Below are 24,103 nucleotides of genomic sequence, written 5' to 3'. Positions count from 1 at the left end.
CGCCTTTTTTCTAACATGGAACAACAGAAGGATCTAGCAACTAGTCCCAAGGTTAAGTGACACCATCCATCGGCCTCCAGAGGGCACTCTGGGTGGCCCTGGCATTGAATAAAACAGAAACTCCTGGGCTGGCAGCTGGGCGTCTTTGTATCTCAAATCCTTATCTCAGGCATGCATCAGCAGTGGGCTCTTTACACACCGCCAACTGGGTGGTCTGAGACCATCTAGTAGCTCTCACAGTGCACTGTGGAACTTTGGATCTTTGGGGATCAGTAAATTAGGAAAACTGTCATGAGGGACAGTTGAGGGACGATTCAAGATAGAGGCTATATATTAAAGGGTGTTACTGAGTTCATGCCCATTTGCTTAGGAGGGCACAGCCTGGGGCCCTGGGCGCAGTGCAGCCCACACAGGCACCACTCACAGCCAGTGCGGTTACCACAGGAAGGTGCACAGCGAGTCGGGGGCGGGCACCTCAGTGTTCCCAGTGCACTCGCCTTTTCCTAGTATTTGAAAACTTGAAACATGCAGATGTAAAATGATGAGGCAAAAGGCCGGGGGCAGCCTGCGAAAGAGCCCCGCAGGCCGGGGGGCTGGCCCCTGAGGGAGGACCGCAGCCGGCCGGCCGCAGGCTGCTTTCCGACAGCAACTCTGGCCGCGCTAAGCCGCGTATGGTGCGCGCCACAGGCTGAGGCAGGCGGACAGCTGCAGCTCCGGCCAGCCTGGAGCAGTGTGTGCGTGCGTGCGTGAGCTCAGGCCGGCCGGACCACAGAGCAAGACCGGCCTCAGAAAAAAAAGAGAAGAGCAAGAAAACAAACACTGTAGCTCCGAAATAAACCCCACTGTGGCTGTCTTCTCGTGACACTTGTACTGACTAGCCAGAGAGAGGCTGGGCCACACAGATGCGTGTCCCGCGTGGACACGGCGGGTGTCCCGCGGGGAGGGTGCCTGTGCCATTCAGATCTTGCCACGGAAGCTCACGAAAGCGGATGCTGACCCTAAAGCTCTGGAGGGCAGTTGTTTTTAGAAATCTACATTTTTTTCTTTCTTTTTCTGGAGACAGGGTCTGGCTGTGCATCCCAAGCTGGCCTTGAACCCACCGCAATCCTCCTCCTCCGGCCTCCCAAGGGCCAGGGTCACAGGTGTGCGTCATCACACCCGCGACCTGCACATTTCTAAATGACTGGGCAGCCTTTCTTTTTTCCTTCTTTTTGTGCCAGGAATGAAACTCAGGACCTCAAGATTGCCTGGCAGGCGCCGCGCTGCTGAGCGACACCGCCAGCCCTGGGAGGCCTTGGTGGCTGCTGCTTGGGCTCATGCTGAAGGCCAGCCCTTCAGGGTAACTCACAGAAGCCTCCTGGAGGCCTTCACATCCTGTGGCCAAACCCCTCAACTGTGCAAACAGTCCTGCCCAGGAACAGGGCATTTCTAAAGCATTCAGAGTCCCCTGAACAGACGTCACATCTTGGTTTCGGCTTGCTGGCTGTCCTGATGTCTTCAGGGTTAGAACTAACTCCTTGAGCTGTCTTAGGGCTTGGCAAACTTCCCTGCGAAAGACCCAAAAAATACTCAACAACTTTTCTTCTCCTAGCACTGGAGCTGGAACCCATGGCATGCGAGTCCTCAGCATGTACCCAACCTTCCACTTCGCAAGCTTCGTGGCCTCTGTATACACACACACACATGCATACACACACACACACACACACACACACACACACACGCGCGCGCGCGCGCTGCTGCTGAGAAGGGAAGGTGTGCCAATAACGCTGTTTACAAAAAAAAAAGGTGCTGAGGGTGCTTCGCTTGCCAACCTCTGTTTGTTTTTTTTGTTGTTGTTTTTTTCGTTTTTTATCAGTACCAGGGATTGAACTCACGACTGCCTGCTTGCAAGGCAGGCGCTTATGCCGCTGAGCTAAATCCCCAGCCCCCAACCTCTGTTTTTAACTAAGACTGGAGGGCTTGGAATTTGGCTCAGTGGCATAAACACCTGCCTTGCAAGCACATGGTCGTGAGTTCGATCCGTGGTGCCAATAAAAAATAAATTAAAAAAAAAAAAGATAAACTAAAACTGGTCCAAATGATGATCACAGTGAAATCCAAAATTCTGAGAGTCCAAATTCTACTAAAACGCTGGAGAGAAATGACCTGGCTCGCTAAAACATACTCAGTGCCTACGATTATTTGATACTGTTTTCACAAAGGAGAGCTTTCACACTCCTGGGCCCTCCAAAGGATAAACCCTGAGATCCCACCATGTGGATCCCACCCATGTTGCCTGGGCCGGGAGAGACAGGACTCTAAGGAGGAACCCCTCCTAGGTCACCTAAACACACGGGAAGAAAGCACTGCTCCCTCCAACACAACAGTCAGGCACGAAGTCCAACACAGAAGAGGCCACGCTGTTAAAAGCTCCAGGGCTAACAGACGCTGGCCCAGGCAGGCACAGGGTGCTTGTGGGGTGGGGGCTGGCCCCTCCAGTACCATCCCACCCTCTGTGCATGCGCACGCACACACATACCCTCCCGCTTTCCCTCCTGTCCCTTCCTGGCAGATCCCTGGAACAGTGCCTGGGAAAATCAGGCCACACAGTGAGAGAGAAGCCTGGGCTTCTCTCCTCAGACCAAGGGGCAGGACCCACGAATAGCAGCTGTGCTGCTGGCAGCCCCAAATCACCAGACCCTAGGCGGCTCCCAGCTGGGAGTGGGACCCCCCCCGAGAGGCCTGGGAAGCCACCAAGCACCATGTGGAGGGGATGCTCAAACCCTGTCATTCTTGACATGACACAAATGAACCTCCGAAAGCCTGATACAGTACTCTGTTGCTATAAAACACTCTAAGAGGTATTAAATCACAAATCCTGTCCAGCCAAGGGAGATCAGTGGCAAGGGACCCTTCAGATCCAAGATGGTCAACAAGCACAAAAGCTAGTCACCCCTGTCTCGGGCACCAAATGACTTCTGACACAACCCTGGCCCTGCTTTCCAGGGAGGAGAGTAAGGCACTGGCTTCCAGGCAACAGTGGCGGCTGCAGCCACTGGCTCAGGCTGTGGCCTGCTCCACACCACCCACACCCGAGAGCCGCTGCTCACCGACACCAGCACTCAAGGGCACTGGGACGGCTTCCTGCACAGACACCATTATCATTTGAATGCACCCGTGCCACACTGGGGGGGGCGCACGCCGGCTCCCGGAAGTGTGCAGCGATGCTGGGCAGAACCCACCGAGCCCACCTGAGCCCGCCCGGCCACCCCAGAGCCTTCGCAGGTCCCGGTTCCCTCCTGCCAGCGCTGCCCTCCTCCCTCACTCCCCTCCTTTCTCTCACCTTCTTGTCCCACAGCCTGTCCAAAGCCGCGCACTCTGAGCCCTCGCCAGCGTAACCCAAAGCCACCGGGCCTTTCCCTCCCTCCCAGCTCCGGGCGAGGCGGCAGGGCCCCTGCATGGCATGAGAAGGGAACGTACCGGCCCCTTACCTTTTGTCCTTTATCCTTCTGAAACACAAAGACGGGCGGAGCAATGGCAGGCTTTTCTGCAAAAAGAAAAATTAGTTTTTTTCCCCCAGCACTATGTTCACACAACAAACAAAGCTACATTTGTTTGTAAGAAGTTAAAAATACATATACATAGCCGGACACTGGTAACTCCACAGAACACTACACCACTTACGACAGCTTCCTCCCGAGACGTGAGTGTGTGGGTGCGCTCAGCCCGGAGGACTGGCCCTGAAGGTGTGACCTGTGCCCTTTCTCTGTGCAGACCTCCTAGTCAGCAAATGCTGTCCGGTCCCTGAGGACAGGCGTGTACTGGAGAGGACAGGGTGCTGGCAGCCGTTCTCCCCACCTCTAGGTGGCACCTCCTGGACTGCGAGCTTACAGACCCACTCAGCTGTCATCTGCTTTTTAAGTGTGCGGGCCAGCGGGTGACCAGGCTGCAGCCTCCGGCAATGGGCTCATCTCTCTGTGGAGAGGCCACTGGCCGGGGCTCTCCACCGGCCCTCAAAGCAACCGTGTGCGGAGTTGCTGGGAATCTGCCTCGTGAGGTGCTCCTGAAGGAACACTACAGGGTGCTGGCCGTCTGACAGGAGTAACGCAACCTGTGGCTGCCACGTGACACCACGTGCCCTGCGGGGCCACTCAGCCCTGTTAGGAATGCCCCTCCCGCTGCCCTGGTGCGTGCTGACTGGGATGGCCTGGACCCCGAAGGAGACGTCTAGCTCTCATGGCCTCAGCCTGGGTACAAACCAAGGAGCCTTTTGAATGGGACGCACTTAGAGTCTCCCCTGCCATTCATTGGTGGCATGGGCTGTGGCTCAGGAGCCAGTGCTCTGGAAACTCCAAGGCAGGCAGGGCCAGGTCCAGCCATGCTCTCCCAGGACCCTGTCCTGGTGGCATCTGACTCCCAGCATGCCTGCATGCAGCATTAACACCTGGGAGCTTGTACACAGGGCAATGGCATCAGGGGACAGCCCCCAAGAGGTCTCAGGAGGAGCTGGAAGGGACGGCAGCAGGCTCAGGGCAGTGCTTAGGGTGATGGAGTAGGCTCAGGATCTGGGGAGCATCGTTTCAAATAAAAATATCTGAGGAAGGGGATAAGGGCGAGGAGACAGGGGCTGCAGGGTGGTGACTGACCATTGGGAGAGAGAGGGCCTGGGAGCAGGTTACAGGGGACGGACAGTGCCCACTCCTGGTCTCCAAACCCACTCCTAGGGGCACAGACTGCAGACAAGCAGCCCACTGGTGATGACATTCGCACCACCAGGTCCCTCTAGCCCCACAGCAGGAGTCCACCCAAGTCTCACTGCAGCGCCAGAGGCAAATGACTGACTGCATCGGGCAGCCCTCCTCCTCCCCAAGCCCCTCCCTGGATGCACGCCATTGAATAAAGGAGTAAACAGATGAATGCCACCTCTGCGGGAAAATAATGACACCACACGAACCTTGGAGGGACTCGGGCCAGGACGGAGAGATCGGCACCGTGTCTGCAGCCAGGGAGCCTGGCGCTCCAGCGCAGCCACACTGCTGCATTCCCCACCTTGGCTCCACGCTGCCCCGAAGGAGCCAGGGCTGCAGCCAGCCCAGGACCCTCAGGGCCTCGTCTTCTTTGAGGAATCGGGAAGTGGCCCTCCTCCAGGGGGCACAGCACCGCCTACGCAGCCACCACCTTTTTAAGGAACTACCAGGGAAGAGGCACTCTTTCTGTGGGGGCTGCTAAGCAGATGACATTAAGATCCGGGGAATCAGCAGGGGCCTCAGCGTAGGGCCAGCCAGTGGGAAGCGGAGCGGGAGGCAGACGGGGACGGCCAGGTCCTGGTGATGCTGGTGCAGGCCTTAGGCTGGGCTTGCCCAGAGCTAACGCTGGCACAGTCGCCTACATGATGGCTTTTGCTGGAGTCAGTCTGAGCTCGGTGTCCGCCCTGGTGGGAACACACTCAATGTCCAGGGCGCTCAGTGCCCTTGTGGAGGGAACTGGACTCGCCTTAAAGTGGGGCCGAAAGTTTCTTTCTCTCTGCAGAAGTAGAGCCCTGCCCCTGGATGCTGACAGGCTTAGGTCTGTGTGCCCGGGAGGTCAGAAACTACCTTTCCCCGCGGCACCACAGGCACACTCCGAGCGCTTGGCACACTGGGAGGATCCGCAGACATCCAAAGGAAGGAGCGAGGGGAAGACAGACATTGGGACAGACAGATGACCCTCAGGACCACACGGCAGGGTATGAGCGGGAAGAGGACGCAGCAAAGCAGGAATAAGGCTGATGCCTCCTGGGCAGGTGGCCCAGCCAGGGACTGGGGCTCAGCCCTGGAAGCTGCCAGCCAGGTACATCCAATCAGACTCCCCAGATTACCTGCAGGCTCTGGTCCCAGCGCCCAGCCGGCAGCACCGGCTCTCCTTCCTCCCTGCCTCCTCTCTCCACCTCTCCCCTCTCCCACCAGCGCACACAGGACCGCTGGCCAGAGGAAACAGTTTGACGCTCTCCTATGGACCAGGGTCTGGGCTCCTTCAGACAGGTACTCTCGCCGTGGTCCCCACTGGCCACCGTGGCAGACCAGTCTGCTGCCCCTGCATACGGCCCATTTCTGCACTCTTGCACATGGTCACTGTCCCTTCTGTCTCCTGTGGGGACGCAGCCTTCTCGGGAAGCACTGGGTGGATGCTGCCCCTGCCGGCTGCGCTCCCTCCTGAGCGGCCTCTGCCTCGCACCCGACCCAGCCTCCCGGAGGGTAAGAGACCAGTCCCGCACAGCTATCCCCAGGCACCACCGGTGCCCAGCACCGGGAAGTCATCTACTCTATCAGACACACACACTCCCAGGTGCTATGTGGTCACGTCAATATTCACCAAGCCCCTACTCTGTGCAAGGCAGCACAGCAAACATGAGAACACAGCTGAGCAGAAGGCGCGGGGCAAAGCAAAGCGTGTGATGAAAGTGCAGGGCATGCCTGCGCTGGCAGCCTGGCTGAGGTGCTGCGGGCCAGGCCGGAGGCAGCTCTGCTGGGGACCGCCTGCTGGTGGTCTCCAGCTGTAAGTGCAGAGTCTGGGCCTCCTCCGTTCTGTCCCCCTCGGTGAACACACAGCCTCACAAACAACAGGCACTTGACAAGCAGTTGCAGAGTGTGACTCTGAACACCACAGTGGCCGGAATCTGGTGAGGCCCAGCGAGGGCCCCTCAGAGGGACAGAACCCACAGAACAGAACGGAGCAGCAGGGACCACGGCTACTGCTCCAGCCACGGAGCCCCGCTGACGGCAGGCTCAGCATTCATGCCAAGCAAGCAAGCACTGGGCTAGCCGCGCACCCAAAGGACCTCAGCTGCCATCTCCACTGCAACTGTCAAGTACTGGGGGCCCACGTGCACAGCGCCTGTGCTCTGGCCTGGGACGCAGAGGCTGAGGACGCCTAGAAGGACTACACTCACAAGCCCTGCCCGAGGAGGGCTGTCCAGGCACTCCTGATGGTCAGCCAGGCTGCAGTAAATGGCACCCACTGCACCCCACAGCAGGGACCAAAGGGGCCCCACCTCCACATCCTGCTTTAACCCCTGCCCCGTTTCCCCTCATAGCCAAGGGCGAGCCAGCACTGGACACTGCTTGCCAGGCCACCACGAAAACCCACCCTGTTTTTTTTTTTAAACTTTTTATCGTACTGGGGATCGAACTCACGACCTCAAGCTTGCCAGGCAGGCACTTATGCTGCTGAGCCAAGCCACCCTGTCAAAACTGCAATCAGGTGCACTCTTCACCCAAATTCTGCCAACCAAGTGCTCTCTTCTTTTTGGGGAGCAGGCGGCCTAGGAAATGCTCCCTGATCAAATCAGCTAGTGCAAAAGCAGCCCACCTGGAGATGGGCACAGCCCATCAGCATGGGGAACCCCTCTTCCTGGACTGCCTGTGCTGAGGCCCTAAACGCCACACATGGGTGACGGCCCAGCTGGTGAGAGATGTGAGGGCTCAGAGCCTCTCCGCCTGATTCCAGGTCACCCCAACAACACCGAGACACAGGGCTGGGGAGCTGCACTGTCCAGCACGTGCCAGGTGCTTCCCCGGTGAGCAGGGCTCAGATGCCAGGGTGTGCCCCTGGACTCAGGGCTCTCTTAGCTCCTCCCGGGCCTGGCCACGCTGCTCACGGCCTACACGGTCCACACCAGGACTCCTCCCATCGCCCTTGCCTCACGTGTCACTGCTTTCCCTGCCAGGCTTCACCTGCGCCACCCAGTGTGTTCAGAGGTCCCACTGTGCCAGGGAAGGAAGCAGAGACCCAGAGAGGACAAGCGACTTGTCCGAGGAGGGGCCAGGTCTCCAGCCCTGCTGGGCCTGTCTGACACCCGTGTTCCTAAGCACAGGGCCACGCCACATGGCACCCACGTACCACAGGTGCCACGGTGTGTGTGCGAAAGCCCTGTCCCAGTCCGCTGCCTCCCGCCTCCCCTGTGCAGTGGGCCTCACAACTGTGAAGCAGACACTGTGTTCTTTTGAGAAACGACATCAGGAAAAAAAGTAGCTGTCTGTTAAGATTCCACACCATCACCTGGGGAAGAGCCAGGGAAGCCCAGAGTGGAGGGTGTTCTGGGGTCACAGCAAGGCTGGTTCTCCCATCCCAGGCTCAACCGCCTCTGGAAACACGCTGCGCGGCCGTGCCCACGGCAGATGCGTGGAGGCTGAGAGCTTTGCAGACAGAGAGCACGCTCCTCGGTGCAGCAGGCTGCACTCTGCCTCGGGCTGTCGGCGCAAACCTGCAGGTGCCCCGTCAGCACCCCACTGACGGCTCTGCTCCACTGCCGCCCGCACAAACTTTCTGCTTTGCTTGGGAGGCAGCAACATGAGCAGGTGGTGCCCAGGCTGGCACCACCCGATGGGCTTGGCACCCCTGCCCCTTGCTCCCTGCAGCCTCTGCCCTGGAAGGTTCTGGTGAAAATGACACAAGAATACTCTGCAGAGCCAGAAGGACACAGTAGGGAGAACCTGGGACACCACCGCCTTTTCTGTCACCTCCCCTCCGGACAACTCGGGAAATGGCCCCTGGGTAGAAAGTCACCTAAAACTCTAGACCAAGATGTCATCAAGGCAAGTAAAACACGCTTTAATCCTGGCTGAGGTGTCTTAATCTTCTTACTGTGAAAAAAATACAGAAAGCACCTTGTCAACAGGAGAGACAGTCTAGTGGGACACGGCAGCTGCTCACCTGGCAACCCCTACTGTCCCCACCCCTCGTCCCTGTCTTCTCCGTGACTACTCTGAATGGCTCTGCACTGTAACACCAGGTAAACGGGTGAAGGGTGGAGGTGACCGCAAACATGCTGTTGCTAGGAGACGCCTCCATGAATCTGGGCATTCCATCCACTCAGTGGCCCCTGGCCCAGCTGAGGGTGGGGCCTGGGAGAACCTGATTCTCTTTCACTGGTGTCTGGGAGAAACAGGGGGTATGGTTTTCGGAGGTGACTTATTCCATGTCGCACAAATCTTTCTGGAATGTTCCTTATCCTGTCCCTGCCTTCACCCGCTGAAATCCAAGCTGAACGCCGAAGCCAGAGCTTCCAGCCAGAACAGGCACGACCAGCTCCTTGCGCGTGCTCACTTCACCAGGGAGGGCAGGGACCTTACACGGCCAGGGGCACCCCACATGAAGAGGACTGCTTGCCCCTCACTCGTGTAACAGGCCTGGGAAGCCCTGGGGGACAGGAAGCAGGGCATCCTGTAAGACACCTAAGGCAGGCAGCATCCTGCCTCCTTCATTCCGTGCCCTGCTGGCCTGCAGCCAAGGCTTCCCACCGCCTCCCTCCCTGTCCCCCGACCCTAAGCAGAACTCGTGCTCTGGGCGCCTGGGAGCGGTGAGGCCAGCACAAACCCCAGGAGCTAACCAGCAAATCACAGGGCGGCGGCGGCGGCGGCAGCATTTCGGGTAAAGCCGAGGGGAGGAAGGGCAACGCAGCTCCTCCCTGCCGCTAGGTGGCGCAACACAGTGCGGCGGAGGTGAAGGAAAGCGGCAGTGGCAGGAGGCGGGTCCTGCAGAGCGCAGAACCCCCGTGTGACAGGCCTGGAGGGCGCCCCGGGATCACGGGCCTGCTCGGAGACGGCTGACCCACAAGGACATTCAAAGCGTGGGTGCCGGTCTTTGCATGCATTCAAACTGTCTCCACGTGGGTGTGGGGTGCTGGGCAGGTCAACTACCTTTCCTGGGCCGTGTCCTTGTCTGAACACAGGGAGGGGACAGAGGGACCCACTCTGGGGGAGAGTAAGTGAGCAGATGCATTTACAGTGTGAGGGGCAGCTGCTGGCCTGGCAGCGTGACCACTCTGGCATTAGTGTCACGGTTACAATCACACTCGGAAGACTGCACAGGAAACACACTGGAGGCCACCCTGCCGCACGCTCTGGGACTCCAGGACAGCTGCCCGCTCTCAGTACCCAACGGTGATACTCCTCACAGTTTGGCCTCTGCTCGCCCCAGACACTTGACACAAACGCTCGGTTAGCCTGGGGCGGGGCCCGAGGGGAGCCCCTGCCAGCCAGCACCAGCCCTGGGCTGCACCCGGAGCCCAAGGCTGGGAAGGGGAGGGAGAGGCGGCGAGGATGGCTGGGTGATCCCGGAGGCGTCTGGGGAACAGCGAGGCTGCGCTTGCACCTCAGACACAGAGACCAAGAGGCACGGTCAGGGAGACAGAAGCCTGCAGGCACAGGGAGTGCCAAGCACAAGGGTCCTGAGGACAGCAGGAGTCAGGTGGCGGCCACGGGGGGGAGCAGGGGACACAGAGAGGTCTGGATGGCGGAGAAGGCCACGCGGGGAGCGTCCAATCAGCTCTGCAGGCTTGAAGGGTTCCCCAGCCCGCCCACTTGTGCATTAGAGTATTTTCAGCAGGCAGATCACACAGCCTTTACCCAACGTGGCTGGGCAGCGGCATTTTGGATCTGTTCTTTGGGACTCTGGAAAGTCTGCCAACACACAGGGACTTGGGAATGGGACTCAGACTTTTAAACATGAAACTCGTTTCTGCCTGATCCCTTAGAACACAGCCTTGAGGCCGTCATGTACACTATTTTAAACGTTTTCAGCGTGAAACAAGGTTTTATGACACAGGACACTTGTGATGACCCCTGGTGGCGTCACGTGGGGGCACTAAGTCCCGGGCTTGGATGTTCTTCGTTGGGACTTTTTCCTCTTTTTGTACCAGGAATGAACTCACAGCCTGGCATTTACCAGGGAGGCACTGAGCTGCTGAGCTAAACCCCAGCTTCCATGGTTTCCAGGTGAAGGCTGCTTGCCTCTCTACAAGGCCTGTGGGTGCTGTACTGTGGTCCAGCTGAGACGCCACTGCAGGGGTGTGAGGACATCCCACGCCCTCAGGGACACCCACCATCTGCTGCTTCCACACGGACCCCGCAGGCAGGTCTCAACCGGGACGATGGCCTGAACCCAGCGCCCGCCTCCCAGGACCTGGCGGTCACCACCCTGGCTGCCGCAGAGCACCCTCCATCCCTCCCGTGTGCGAAAGGCGGCGACTCCCTGGGCTCGACAGGTGAATTCTGGGTGACAGGTCCCCGAGATGCTGGGCGGAAGACCCTGGACAGCTGAAATGAGCAAAGGCCCTGGACACTGCTGCACTGGTCTTGCCCTCTGACAAGGTGCGGGGAGCGACCACCACCGGATCTAGGCCTCCTCCAGGTCTCCGAGCACCGTATGCAGTGGTAGCAAATGCCGGGCCCACAGCGTCAGCCTCCCGGAGAACAACTGCTAACCTGAGCCGCTGATTCGCCGAAGGACCAGCATGGGCCCCTGGACTCATGGGTCTTGGCCTTCGGCCCCCGCAAACCCAGAGCATCTGTGGTGTTCAGCAGGCCTCCCCGTGCAGCGCCGAGGGACAGGAGGCCCCTGACACTGCTTAGCTGCTGAAGGGCCGCTGTGGGACAGAAGCTTGGGGAGCACAGGAGGGAGAGAAGGGAAGAGAGGGGAAAGATCAAATGCGGTCCACCTGTATGTCCTAGTACCCCACGACAAATCTATTTATCATGGGGCTGGGGATTTAGCTCAGCAGCATAAGCGCCTGCCTTGCAAGCAGGCAGTCGTGAGTTCGATCCCTGGTACGGATAAAAACGAAAAAGACAAAAAAAAAATCTATTTATCACGCATTGCAGACGTGAACCCTGTAACACAGCAGACCTCAGCTATGATTTAACTGTGCTCCTTCAGGGACAAAACCGACCTTTAGAGACATTTTTGGTTGCGCAATGGGGCAGGGGTCCTGCTGCCAGCATCTATGCAGAGATGGGGATACTCATCAGCACCCTGGGGCATGCAGAAGTCCGCTACCACACAGAGTGACTGAACCCCAACTGTGCTGAGGCCTAGAAACCTCATATTAACTTTTTTGGGGAAAAACTGACATCTCTGCTCACACTGGACATGAGATAAACTCGGGGCTGGACAGATGGCATATAAACCAGGGCACCTCAGTTTCGGAGACTGACCTTTCTGCCTCCCCATTCGGTGTGTGGATTTAAAAGCACGCACCATCCTAGGAGCTCAGCGGGGCGGACGTTCATGGGACACGGGATGCTGGAGACATTTCCCCTTCTCACGAGGGGGGTGGGTGGCGGTCGACGGGACAGTAAGCCACGCTGTGGATGACCCTAAGCACCCCACAATGCACACGCAGCCCTGCCAGCCGGGCGCTGGTATCATCTAGCCCTAGTCATCAATAACACTGAGCTGGAGAAACCCTGTGTAACTGACGCCACGGCACCAGACTGTGGACTGCGAACCCCACAAACCGGGAGACAACAGAAACCCTTCCTCTCCTCTTCACGTGCTGCATATTTTGTCTCAGTGAAGCAGAAACAAGTAAGACAGATTTTGGCACCGGAGAGGTGGGGTCAGTGCTGTGACACTATCTGACCGTGTGCTTCAAAGTCCTTTGGAACAGTTTGTGGGGAGAAGTCTGGGGAGGTGTGCGGGAGGAGCAGCCCGGGGATGCCGTATGCCGAGCACAAAGAGAGAAGCTGGTTGCTGTTCAGATCAGAACACTGACAGAAATACAGCTAAGAAGGCCAGGCTCAGGAGGTTTCAGTCAGGACAGGACTCCTCTGGCAGCCGGGCTCCGGATCCTGTGTGGTATTCTCAAGTAGAACATCTGTCTATGTTTTGCTCATGTCCGACATTGCGGAGGCTGACACGGATGGCAGTGGACGAATCACTGCGCAAGAGGAAACCTCAAGGCGGCCGACTGCTGAGGCTGCAGCATGGCTACCACCAGCGGCTTTTCGACAGCTCTGCATTGAGAATCAGGAGCAAATGGCACAGCTGAGTGATACAAGTTTTGAGTTTCACCAGAATTGAAACACTGGTAAAGCTGAGGCCTGTAAAGTTGGTGCAGAGGTGACCCTGGTTGTTAAAGACTAGTATTAAAAAGAAGCCAAATACTTTAATCAGGACACTAGGGCATGTGAAGAACTAGAAAATCCCTATTCTTTGCAGGCTCAAAACGGCAAAAGTGACTTTGTTTTGAGAAGAGAACCGCAGGACACAGTGCTCAAGAACCGCTGTGTAAGCAGTCTGTGTCCCAGGACAGCGTTCAGCCATCCAGGCACCCAGAGGCTTCTGCAGCCATGATGCAAAGGGCCTGGCTACTGTTCAGGCTGGTAGCAGACCTTGGCATCACCTGTGCAGTGCTGGTTTAATGAGCACGCAGAACACAAGAGTACAAGGTCTCGGAGGCTTCCATCCAGGTTTCAGAAGGCCTGGGAGGCGAGGCAAGGAGGCCCTGGGAGGGCAGTGCATGCAGCTATGAGAGTAAAGTTCAAGATGCAGGAGAGACCCCAGAAAGCTGGACAAACCAGGGAGGCAGGACACCCGAGGAAAGTCACAAGGAGTGACCGAAGCCGGCCTCAGGAAGAAGCCACGAGGGCTACAACTGGCAGCACCCTAAGGGGGCAGGGCCCCCCAGTTATCTGGAGTGCCACATCTTACCTCACTTTGCCCTGCTTGTTGGAAACAGGGCCACAGGGTTTAATGCTTGTCCTGCTGGCTTTTGGTCCCATTCCTTTCTATTCCCCTATTTCTTTCTTTTGAAATGGGGACTTCTGCTCTGTTCCTCTGTATGTTAGCAGTGCTTAACTTCTTTTTGCTATTTCCAAGGATTCAAGCTGAGATTCTGCCTTGAGCTCACAGGAGACTTTGGACTTGGACTTTTCAGCACTGCTGAAACTGGCAGGACTCTGGCAACTCTCAGAGATGGACTAAACTCATTTTGTATAAAGGTATATATGAGACTTATGGGGGCTGCTGCAGAATGTTATGGTTTATAGCCAAATGTCCCCCTAGACTCTCACGCACACATAGGCGGGACTTTTAGGAGATAACTAACTGTATTACTGAGGTTTATACCTGCCTTGCTGTTAGGAGGTGGGGTCTGGCCAGAAGAAGTGGGTGTCTGTGGGTGGCATGGAAGATGACCCTTTTAGAGCTTTCAATGACACAAACAGCCCACTGCAGCATTGTGCCACAGGTTTGCCACTACTGGTTTATCTCCTCCCCAGCTCCTCCCTTTGCTTTCTGTTTCCCATCTGCCATGCCATGAGAACTTTCCTCTTCTACGCCCCTGTGCCATGCTGTCCTGCTTTGGTGCCAGCTGACCAGAACTGAAACATGAACCAAAACAAACTTTTCCTTCCTTAAGTTGTGGGTGTCAGGTATTCTGTCCCAGCAACGGCAAGTGTGCCACCAGGCATCCAATTAGAAGAATTACAGTACAGTAACTGACAGGTACTCTGAAAGCCAGAGTCAGTCACCCACACACTCTCTCGCAACCACCCCCAACTGGTTCACAGTCTCTTCCACCTCACCCATGCAGGATCTAGGGCCAAACAACTTGGCCACAGTTCTGTGCCAAGTGGTGGACACAGGAAACACACTAAGAACAGGCAATCTGGGTGCTTCTGACTGTGCTGCACATTGTCACTCTGGGAGCCTCTGGCCAGCCCTGGTTTAAATTCCCTTGAGGCTAATGACAAGGCAGGACCCACGCTAACATCATTACAGGCCTCATGCAGGCCCCATGCCCTGAGCCTCCACATCACAGCCAGAGGTTCTCAACTGTTCTGGTCCAGGAGCCCACTGTGTGCACACAGACGGGAAGGGAGGAAGTGGGACAGGTCCTGAGTGGAAAGGTGGAGACTATGGAGTGCAGAGAGTAGAGCGTTACTGTGCAGGGACTGGCCAAGGGACAGGGGTCCTGGTTTTCAGGAAAAATCAGAAATCTGGATATTTTCTTAGAAATCTCCTTTAAAGCACCTAATTAAAGACACAAACAGAAATCTAAATGAGTCAAATTTAACATACAGCCTTGCCCCTCAGATAGGTTTGTGATTTCTGTCTGTGGTTTTTCCACTTGGGTTTCATGTCATAAAAACCTATGGAGCTTTTGAAACTACAGATTCCCTAGACCCCCGCACCTGTTTCAGACAGGGAGGCCCAGGCAAACTACACAGCCATGGCTGAGTGCTGCAGGAGCACTGCGCAGCAGTACCAGCAGTACCGAGTGCCGAGGCCATCAAGGAGAAAGCAGACCCGGCAGCACAGGCACTGCGGGGAGCCCTCACACAGATGACCTGCACTGTTCAGTTCTTCACAAGGCCACGTCACACAGGTCCACGGGAAGGCCCCTGTGCAGAGCAGGCCAAAACAGATCCCCTTAAAAACAGAACACAGAAATTCCACTGCTACGACCACCACAACATTCAAAGCAGACCAGGGACGCAACCCTATCAGCTGTCCAGTGGCCTCAAAGTACCATGGAGAGCTACCAGGCGGGGCCAAGACAACAGTACAGCACCAGCCGCCTCTGCCTTTGCCCACAGTTTTCCTGCGTTCTCTTCTCACATCCCCCAAATGTACCCCATTTCCTCTTTCCTCTAATTCCCGGTCAGTGCAGGACTGCTGGGCTAATTCCAGTTTCCTGTGAGGCCGGCTGGAGGCGTGGCTGAAACTTGTGCAGAACTATAAGCTTTTCTGTCTGCACACAGCATCCGGGCAAAACTTAAAATTTTCTTCCAAGTGTGTACAAGCTTTGCAGCCTCTGAGCATCAGCTCCTCAGCCACCACCAGGCCACTCGTGCTGCAGACCAAGGCAGCACAGCTGTCCAGGGTACACAACCTGATCTCAGGACAAACCAGCATCGACTTCTGTCATAAACTCACGAAAAATTTGAAACCTTTGTATTTCACTTTGAGTTTAAGGCAGGGAAAGGGGGTGTGAGAAGCAAGAGAACTGATTCCAAGTATGTGAGTTCCAATGCATAAAAACTCAGTTGCACTCCACCTTCTCCATCAGCAGGACAGGAATAAACCGAAAGAAAATCTCTAAACTTGCACTTGGTCAGGCTAGATCCCTGTTTCCAACTCCGGACAGTTCTGCCCCCCAGGGAACATGGGGTGCTGTCTGCAGACCTCCTGTGTCCACTCTGGGGATGAGAAAGGCACTATCAGCAGCTCATGGGTAAAGCTTGGGGTGCTGAGCAGAAGCCCGCTATGCACAGCCCACCCCACCAAGGATCTGCATCCAGATACCAAGTGATCACGTGAGGAGAGGAGGACAGGGCTCCAGGGGACCCACACCCCACAGGTCCCCGGGGTCCCACATTAATGACACCCCTGTCTCTGCCCCTGCCAAACACAGAAGGCGATGTTCTTGGAACAGAGTCCACTAACGCAGCCTCCATAGACCCCAGTGGGGATCCTGAGAGCCAAGATTGGTACCCACAGCACCCACTAGACAGCTACTGAGCCTACTGACCCATCTGACTGGTGCAGAAACAGAGGCCTCCGTCCCTCAGAGTCCACGGGAGACTCATAGCAGAAGCCCAGAAGACAGAACCTGTGCCCACCACGTTATACCAGGGTCGCACCTGGGGGAGCATCTGCAGCTGTTCTCTCCGCCCCGACAGGTGGCCAGTGTGCAACTGTATTGGCTGTCAAAACCCCTGCAGTGTGGGTGAGGGCGTACGGGGGATGGCATGCAGTGACTAGGTGCAGGGATGCCACCACACTGCTGCATATACTATAATACATGGCCCAGCCCAAAGGGTCAGCGGTGCCTAAGTTAAGAACCCTGTTTTATCCTGTCTGCTGGGCTTCCCTTTGTGTGCCCACAGCCTGCAGAGAATTCACATGATCTCTTAATTCGGACAGCCACAATTCAGGCTTCCCAACAGCTGGAGTACGCCTCACTCACTCTTTCCCACCCTTCGGTACCTTTATTAGAGATCATAGTCTGCCTTCAAACCCGACTGAGGCTCTAGCCTAGAGTAACTCCAGAGAAAGAACGATTACTGAGCTTGGGAGGCGTCCGGGGTGAAATGCTATGCAGAAGGGAGCGTCCCTGAGCTCAGCTGTGAAACACACACACACACACACACACACACACAGCTGGGAGCAACATCCCGAGTGCACTTTAAAAGTCACAGCCTGCAGGACCACCACGGGAAGGCTAGGAGAGCTGCTGGCCCCAGGCAGGAGGCAGCTGCCACAGCCTCAGCACACCCTGTCTCACTGTGCTACTCACGCCAGGGCTTTTCAGCCATGGCTGCATATCTGGGACCTCACCGGTGTGGCGACTGAACACCTGTGGATTTAAGAGCGCCCTAGGTAGCCCTGGTGCCCAGCAAGGGTGCACGGCCACTGCTTCGGACACAGAGATGGGTTTTGCCCAGCTGGGAGGAGCAGCTTAAGAGTCCTAGTCTGAAAAAGCAGAAGCCAAAAGGGTACTTGCCCGAAGTTTAAACAGGAAGATACGGCCAAGGGCTGTCCCTCAAGCTTCAAAATACACAGGCCAGGAAGTTCCACTTTACACAGTGGATGTGAAATGAGACATCCTACCAGACTGCACGTGTCCAAAGCAAAAGTGGAGTCTTCGAGAAACACACAATACCCAAGGCACAGAAACCCACTAAGACTTGATCTGAGGATGAATGTCACAGAACTGTCACAGACGAATGCCAGGTGAGTGTGGTACCTTGAAGTGAAAACCACAGTATTAACGCGAAGCACTGCATTTCTGTCTCACACCCACTTAACTGTGCGACTTACAGGGGACAGCTCATGTGTACTGCATAGCCAATAGCAGTCCCAGGGAACAGCATACTATCTGCACTCAAAGGCCTCTCTCACATCAAGGATTCTCCCCGGTGAGCGCATTCATTCGTCCAAGTGTTCCCTCCTCCGCCACGCATCTCTCAGGTACCTGCTCGGCACCAGGCACTGTTCGAGATGCAGGGAACCCGCCGGCGATCAGGGCAGGTAAACATCCCTATGCATATGGAGCGCCTACCCTGGTGGAGAGACAGGCAAACCCAATCACATCTCGCACGCTGGGTGGTGACAGGGGCTGTGGAATAAAAGTGGGGTGAAGGGGAACGGGAAATGTGGTGGCCAGAGAAGTCCTCAACAATAACGTAATGCCCAAGTGAAAGTCTATAGGTGAAGGAACCAGCCATGAGGTCAAATGTTTCAAGCAAAGGAACCAGCAGAGAGCAAGACGGGCTAAAAGGAGTGCAGAGCCTGTTCCAGGCTCACTGAGAAGCCTGGTACACACAGCCCTGGCGCTGGGAGAGCAGCTCAGGGAGGCCTCGGGGGCCACTGCAGCATCCAGGTTAAGCTGTCAGGTGGGTTAGGGTGAAGGAAGGACACCGCAAGTGACAAGGCAGTGGTGGTGGTGGGAAGTGGCTGCCCTCTGGATGTATGTCTGAGGTACGACCAACGGCCAGGACTTGCTGCAATGTATGAGAGTGGAATGCAAGATGATTTCAAGGTTTGGGGTGACAGGGTTCAAAGGATGGACTTGCCATTTACCGCAGTGGGTGAAAGGCTGTGCAAAGAGCAGGCATGGGTGAGGGGAATTAGACCAGCACGGCTTTCTGGCACAAAACGGTGACACACGTGCCTAGTGGACAGCCCTGTGGGAACATCAGATTTGTTGCTGGACGTGCAGCTCTGCAGCTCAGAAGCGATTACGCAGTCTCACATCCAGTCCCTGTCCCCACCCTCCAAGGCTTCTTTACTTTATAAAGAGTGACGGCCCCTTATAAAAAAGATGGCTCCGACCTGGCCTTGCGACCTGTCCTGCGCAAGCTAACCGCTCTAAGTCAGTTTTCTCACCAAGAGAACAGGGGTAACAGTACCTACCTCAGGGAGCTCTTGTGAGGAGTATTATGGGAGATAACAGTTAAGTCTAGGACTTGGGAACATGGGCGTTTTTTTTTTTTATAGTGAATCTATTTTCTATCCCAGGCTAGCCCTGAATTCACTATACAGACCAGGCTGGCCTCCACTCGCCGTGATCCTCCTGCCTCAGCCTCCCCAGTGCTGAGATTACAGCACTCATCCTGACTCTGCGCAGCACTAACGGGCTCCTCGAGGCTCTCACTTGGAGCATTCATTCATGGGTCTGGCGCCACTCAGAACGGTACAGAAACCTTCCCAAAGCAGGGCGCATCGCTGGGGGTGTGTGGGGGGGTCCTCAGGGCAGGACAGGAAGGCAGACCGCCTGCAGTTGTGCACCCAGAAAAGGAGGCAGCTAAAAATCGGGCCTCGGAAGCCCTCAAGCTCCAGCCAGAGCGGCAGGACTGTGGATGGCAGCAGCCATCAGGGTGTCCCCAGGGGGCTTCGGAAGTGGCACCTTGTCACAAACGCTCAGGTGGAATGTCAGCGGGGATGTCGTGGTCTCTCTCAGGAAGAGCAGCCAAAAACGAGGGGGGAGGGGGAGACGTGCACGAAGCGGCTGGGGCGGCGCGCAGCTCGGTCTTGTGGCCAGGCCTGAAAGAGGGGACCTGGGCACCTGGAGAGGGGGTGCTGGCGGGAACGGGGTGCCAAGATCGGGCGGGGGCGGGGTGAGCGCGGCCCGGCTTCCTCAGTGTTCGGCGTGGAGGCTCCACGCGCCGGGAGGAGGGGACCGCGCAAGCTGAGAGGAACGGGCAGCCAGGCCGGGGAAGGGGGCGCCGGGTCCCCGAGAGCGCGGGAGGGGAGCGAGTGAGGCGCTCTCGCCCCCCCAGACCCCAAGGTCTATTTACATCCGAGGCCGAGGTACCTCCCGCCCCCTTCGCCCGAGTCCAGGCCTGCGAGGCGAGAGGACCTCCGAGTCGCGGCCCAGCGTCCTCCCGGCTCCGGTGGCCCGCGAGTGGCAGAGACGGGTGCTACCGCGGGTGACGGGCCAGGCCGGCGAGTCCAGCCTGAGGGGGCGCAATGGGGGGCGCCTGCAGGCCGCGCCGGGCCGTTAGGGCGCAGCGCACGGGACTCCTGCACTCCTGGGGGCTCATCCCTTGGGCCTTTGGCCTCTGGGCCTCCCGCTGCCCGCTCCCCGCCGTCAGCTGTCCCCCGACGGCGCCTCCCCTACCTTCGTTCGCCAGGTCCGCCATTTTACTTCCTTAAGCCCTCCCACAAGGCCCCGCGCAGGCCCGGGCTCGCTTGCTCGCTGCCAGGACTCTTGCGCGTGCGCATTGAGCAAGCCGACGCTGTGCAAGGCGGACAGTTTGCGTCTGCGTACTGAGCCGCGCGCCGAGCTGAACTCCAGCTCGCGCTCCGGCGCGCGCCTGCGCACTAACCGTCCCCGCCTCCTTTTCCCGCCGGCGGAGAGGGCGTGGCCAGGGCAACCTGCTGGGTGGCAGCGCGCGCAGCTGGTGGCGCGGTCTGGGTCTGTGTTCTGTGTGTGTGGCTTGTCACCTCTCTTCCTGCTTTCTGGGGGTTCCCCGAAACGGGAAAACGAACAGTTTGAGGTGCAGGAGCTGACGCCCTTTTCCAGGTAAATCCCCGGCTTGCGGGGCCTTTCTGCGGACACCAAGTGGCCGCAAGTTACCCCACGGCCCAGTTCGCCAGCCCTACGAGACAGCCGGGGTCCCGAGGTCGCGCGGGCAGGTGACGGCGGGAGGGCGCAGGGTGCTGGCAGAGTAGCAGCGGTCGGAAATCGGCGATCGGCAAAAGGGGACCATCAACTTCGCAAGGCTGCCCAGCCTCTCCAACTGTGAAGCGGACTCGAGGTTCTCCAGGGGCAAAACAACTTGGTACTTTACTTTTGCAACCGAAGTTGGCACTGTGTTAAGATTGCAAATTGTTATTTTAAAAAAAATTGTTTTGGAAGAACTAGACTCATAACCCCACGCTTCATGCCTACTAGGCGGGCACCCTCCCCAACTCCGCCTGCAAAAAGGGACCAACAGCCTCACCAGCGGAAGGTATGGGACTCCTGCGAGTTCTTTTGACTCATGTGCTGCCCATTTCTCGACAATCCTGCAGGTTGGGGCGCTTCCCCAAAATACAGCCCCGTGTCATCCATTCTCAGCGCCCACATCTAGTCAACACTCTGCCACCGAACTGCACACCCCCCCCCGCCTCTTTGAAACATTTTAAAATTTTGAGACAGGGTCTTTCCAAATTGCCCAGGCTGGGTTTGAACTCATGATTGTCCTGCTTCAGCTTCCTGAGTGCTGGGATGACAGGCATGCACCACCACACCTGGGCCCGAGTTCGTTTAACACACATTATTTGAGAAAAATAATAGCAAACGTTTGCCAGTCTCAAATCCAGGACACATGTGTTGACACGGGTGGCCTGTGTCTGTGTGTCTGTCCTGCATCTGCATATTCCTTTTGTGACCCCCTCTCCAGTTGTCCCTGTGTCACTTACCAGTAGTGGGGTGCGGCTGGTGTAGAACCAGCTGCTTCGGGGGAGGTGGGGAAAGTGCAGTGTTGCTACGTACACGTGTGTGGTTTGCTGCACGTTTTGCTGATATTTTTCCATTTCTTTCTCAAATCTAGACAAATAATTGAGCCCGCTTCTCACCACTTGCTGAGTTTCTTGGTGTAAGGACTTCCTCCATGATCCATTTGAAACCATGCCTGTGATACCACAATCCATAGAGTTGGGAAGAGATGTGTCTTGCTCAGCACACCTGATTTTTGGGGGGAGCATATAGTGCTGTCTTAGTGTAGCCACCAGAATCCTCACCCCAAACTAGACCTCAGTCAAAGTCTGCATTTTAACACAGTGCACAGGAACTTCTGGGCATTGTTAGATCTTGAAGCACATAAGAGTTCAAGAGTCTTTTGCATAGAACTGTTTTTTACTCTTGTTCAGGAGTGGTAGATTTAATACCATTAAAATGTCCTCAGCCAGCCAGGTGTGATGGTGCACACCTGTATTTCCAGCACTCAGGGAGGCTGAGGCAGGAGTGTCGCTGCGAGTTCGAGACTAGCCTGGGCTGTCCTGTGAGCTCAAGGCCAGCCTGGACTCTGTAGCGAGACCCTGTCTCAGAAACAAAACAAAATTTTCCGCTACATCGATCCTAAAAAATCGAAAACCACTAAGCCTCCAAGAGGAGATCCTTGTAAGAATAAACATGAACACAAAACGGTGTTGCTAAACCTTGGGTGGTAGCGTGGTCTGCCCGGCTTGTGGGAAGATTAGCAGGTGTTAGCACGGCATTAAGGGCAGATTAGCGCTCCCCAGACAGGGGAGATGACTGGAACCCGTTTGTTCACTGTCATTCGATGCCATGCCAACCTGCGGCCCAAAGTCACATCAGGCACCATGGCCGTCCACTCTGGGGAATCCCAGCTGTTTGTCATCACGTGCTAAATATAACCCGGCTGTGGCTTTTCAAGGTACACGAGAGCTGCTTGTCGAGCTGTCAGCCCAACAGCCGGCGGAGTTTCCGTGACTTTCCCCCATCTGCCCCCACGGTGACGGTGGTGACGGCTGCCAGCGCCTGCCCTGCGGCCCGACTGTCTCCTCTCACAGACTGACACAGTCAACACTGATTTATTCATTCGACAAACCAGGGTTGTTGATTTTCTACGGGGCTGGTTGTAAAATGGGTCCTGAGTTCTTGGCCTTGTTCCTGTTGGAAACTGGGGTCTCTGTTTTCTTCTCTGAAACGTGGATGGCTTGTCACTCAGTGCCGCACAGTGGAAATGTCGCGGTGCGGTGTGCCATGCTAGGTTATAGCAGGGACATGGTGCAGTCCACCTGCTGAAACCCAGGATGGACCCCAGGGCCTGTGTGCTCAGCTCCATCCCTGGCCTCCCCTTTTTTAAAATATTTTGAGACAGGGTTTCAGTAAGTTGCTCAGGTTGGGCTGGAACGTGTGATCCTCCCGCCCCAGCCTCCTGCTAGGATGGCAGGTGTATGCCACTGTGCCTGGCCTGGGTCAGTTCTTAAGGTTCTTGCCACTGTGTTAAGGGCCCTGAGGCTGCTACACTGGAAGAAACTTAAACCTCAAGCAAGTGCCTGGCTGGCTCCAGCTGACTCCGACCCGGCCACCATGGGTTGCCTGAGAACCTGGATTCCGGAGTGTGTTGCCTCCCTCAGCCTTTCCTGTGTGTAAAGTGACATTTGGCTTTGAGGATTTTTGTTATGCAGCAGTGTGTACCCACCATGCCTGCACTCATTGACTCGTTAGGTGCAATCTGACAACAAGCAAAATGATTGGAGAAGGGCCACAAAGAAAGCAAAACAGTGTGACAGAGAGAGGGGAGACTAGATGGGCTGGTCAGGAAGTCCCCTCTGCTGTGATGAAAGTGACATTTTAGTAGGTCTGCCGGAGAAGCATTTTAGGTGTAGCAGCAAGTGCAAAGGTCCTGGGGCAGGGTGTGCTGGAGGCACAGGGAAGAGTTTGGTGGTATGCTGAGCAGAGGGTGAGAGAGAAAAGGCCTCCAGGCCACAGTGACGAGCACAGACTTTGGTCTCATCCCCAGATGGAAGGAGGAAATGAAAAGGGGTTTGAATAATTGGCACAAGCTGCTGTTTGCCTTACATGGTGCCCCTCCAAATCGAGAGTGAACCTTGGACCATGGGGTCCAGCATAGGAAGTGTCATCTGCCCTGTGCTGAGGCTGAGGACCCAGAGAACATTGGAGTACAGTTCTAGTGATCAAAAGGCACAGAGTAGGCAGGCACATTGGCACAGGCCTGACAGCCCAGCTAGCTCCTGGGAGGCTGAGGCAGGAGGATCTCAAGTTGAAGACCAGCCTAAGCAGCTTAGTGAAACCCTGTCTCCAGAGGAGGAATGAAGGAGGCCAGACGTGTGGGTCAGGGTGAAGGCCTGGGTTTCATCTCCAGTGCCACTAATTCTTTTTTTTTTTTTTTTTTTTTTTTTTTTTTTTGAGACAGGGTCCGTGTGCGGTTCAGGCTGGCCTTGAGCTCAGTGTGTAGCCCAGGCTGGTCTTGAACGGGAGGATGCCGCCACACCGGCAAGAAAGTTCTTCTGTGGGGACTGATGTGTCAGTGAGCTTGATTTAATCCCATCCCAGGACACACGTGTGTTGTGACGTGTTACACACCTGAAATGTGTGAAGTTCTGTCACTTGTGTCATAAAGCTGGGGGATTTTTTTTTAAATCACACCCAATAAAGCTAACTTTACAAACATTCTGTGTGCGGCTTGAAGAGCTGCCTGCTGCCCCCAGAGGCCAATCAGCCCAGGGTGGACACCTCACACCGGAAGTCAACCCTGACCCTGAGCGGCCAGCAGTCCTGAGGCTTCCTGGGCACAGAGAGGGCTGCGTCACTGTCGGGCAGCAGGACGCACCCAGGTGTCTGTACTAATGGAGCCTTGCCATGTGTCACCATGGACAG

At 56.4% G+C, this 24,103-nt stretch overlaps 1 protein-coding gene and 1 long non-coding RNA gene across 9 annotated transcripts in view; one reads left to right on the top strand and one right to left on the bottom strand.

The window, feature by feature from the left end:
* The window catches only part of Ranbp3 (RAN binding protein 3), a 46,702-nt gene extending 26,684 nt beyond the window's left edge, over positions 1-20,018 (bottom strand). For 5 of the 7 annotated variants that reach the window (XM_063228762.1, XM_063228765.1, XM_063228764.1 and 2 more), the window contains exons 1-2: positions 8,527-8,566; positions 3,474-3,529 (exon numbers count right to left, since the gene is read on the bottom strand). In XM_063228762.1, the coding sequence (XP_063084832.1) occupies positions 3,474-3,529; positions 8,527-8,551 (81 nt within the window). In that variant the 5' untranslated portion in view covers positions 8,552-8,566. Of the gene's footprint in view, positions 1-3,473; positions 3,530-8,526; positions 8,567-19,870 lie in introns of those variants that run through there. The other 2 variants (XM_063228763.1, XM_063228767.1) reach the window with 2 other exon arrangements.
* Positions 20,019-20,082: 64 nt separating this feature from the next.
* Positions 20,083-23,896, top strand: LOC134471057 (uncharacterized). 2 transcript variants are annotated; one of them, XR_010040400.1, is made up of 3 exons: positions 20,083-20,705; positions 22,134-22,311; positions 23,640-23,896. It is a non-coding gene; the product is annotated as an uncharacterized LOC134471057 (long non-coding RNA). The 2 variants fall into 2 exon arrangements; XR_010040399.1 differs by having other exon boundaries at positions 20,083-22,311.
* The last annotated feature ends 207 nt before the right edge of the window (positions 23,897-24,103 follow it).

Source organism: Cavia porcellus, unplaced genomic scaffold, assembly GCF_034190915.1.
Source record: "Cavia porcellus strain 051 isolate PalLab524CR breed Dunkin Hartley unplaced genomic scaffold, mCavPor4.1 scaffold_17, whole genome shotgun sequence".
Lineage (NCBI taxonomy): Eukaryota > Metazoa > Chordata > Mammalia > Rodentia > Caviidae > Cavia > Cavia porcellus.
This window is presented reverse-complemented; position numbering and strand designations above follow the sequence as displayed.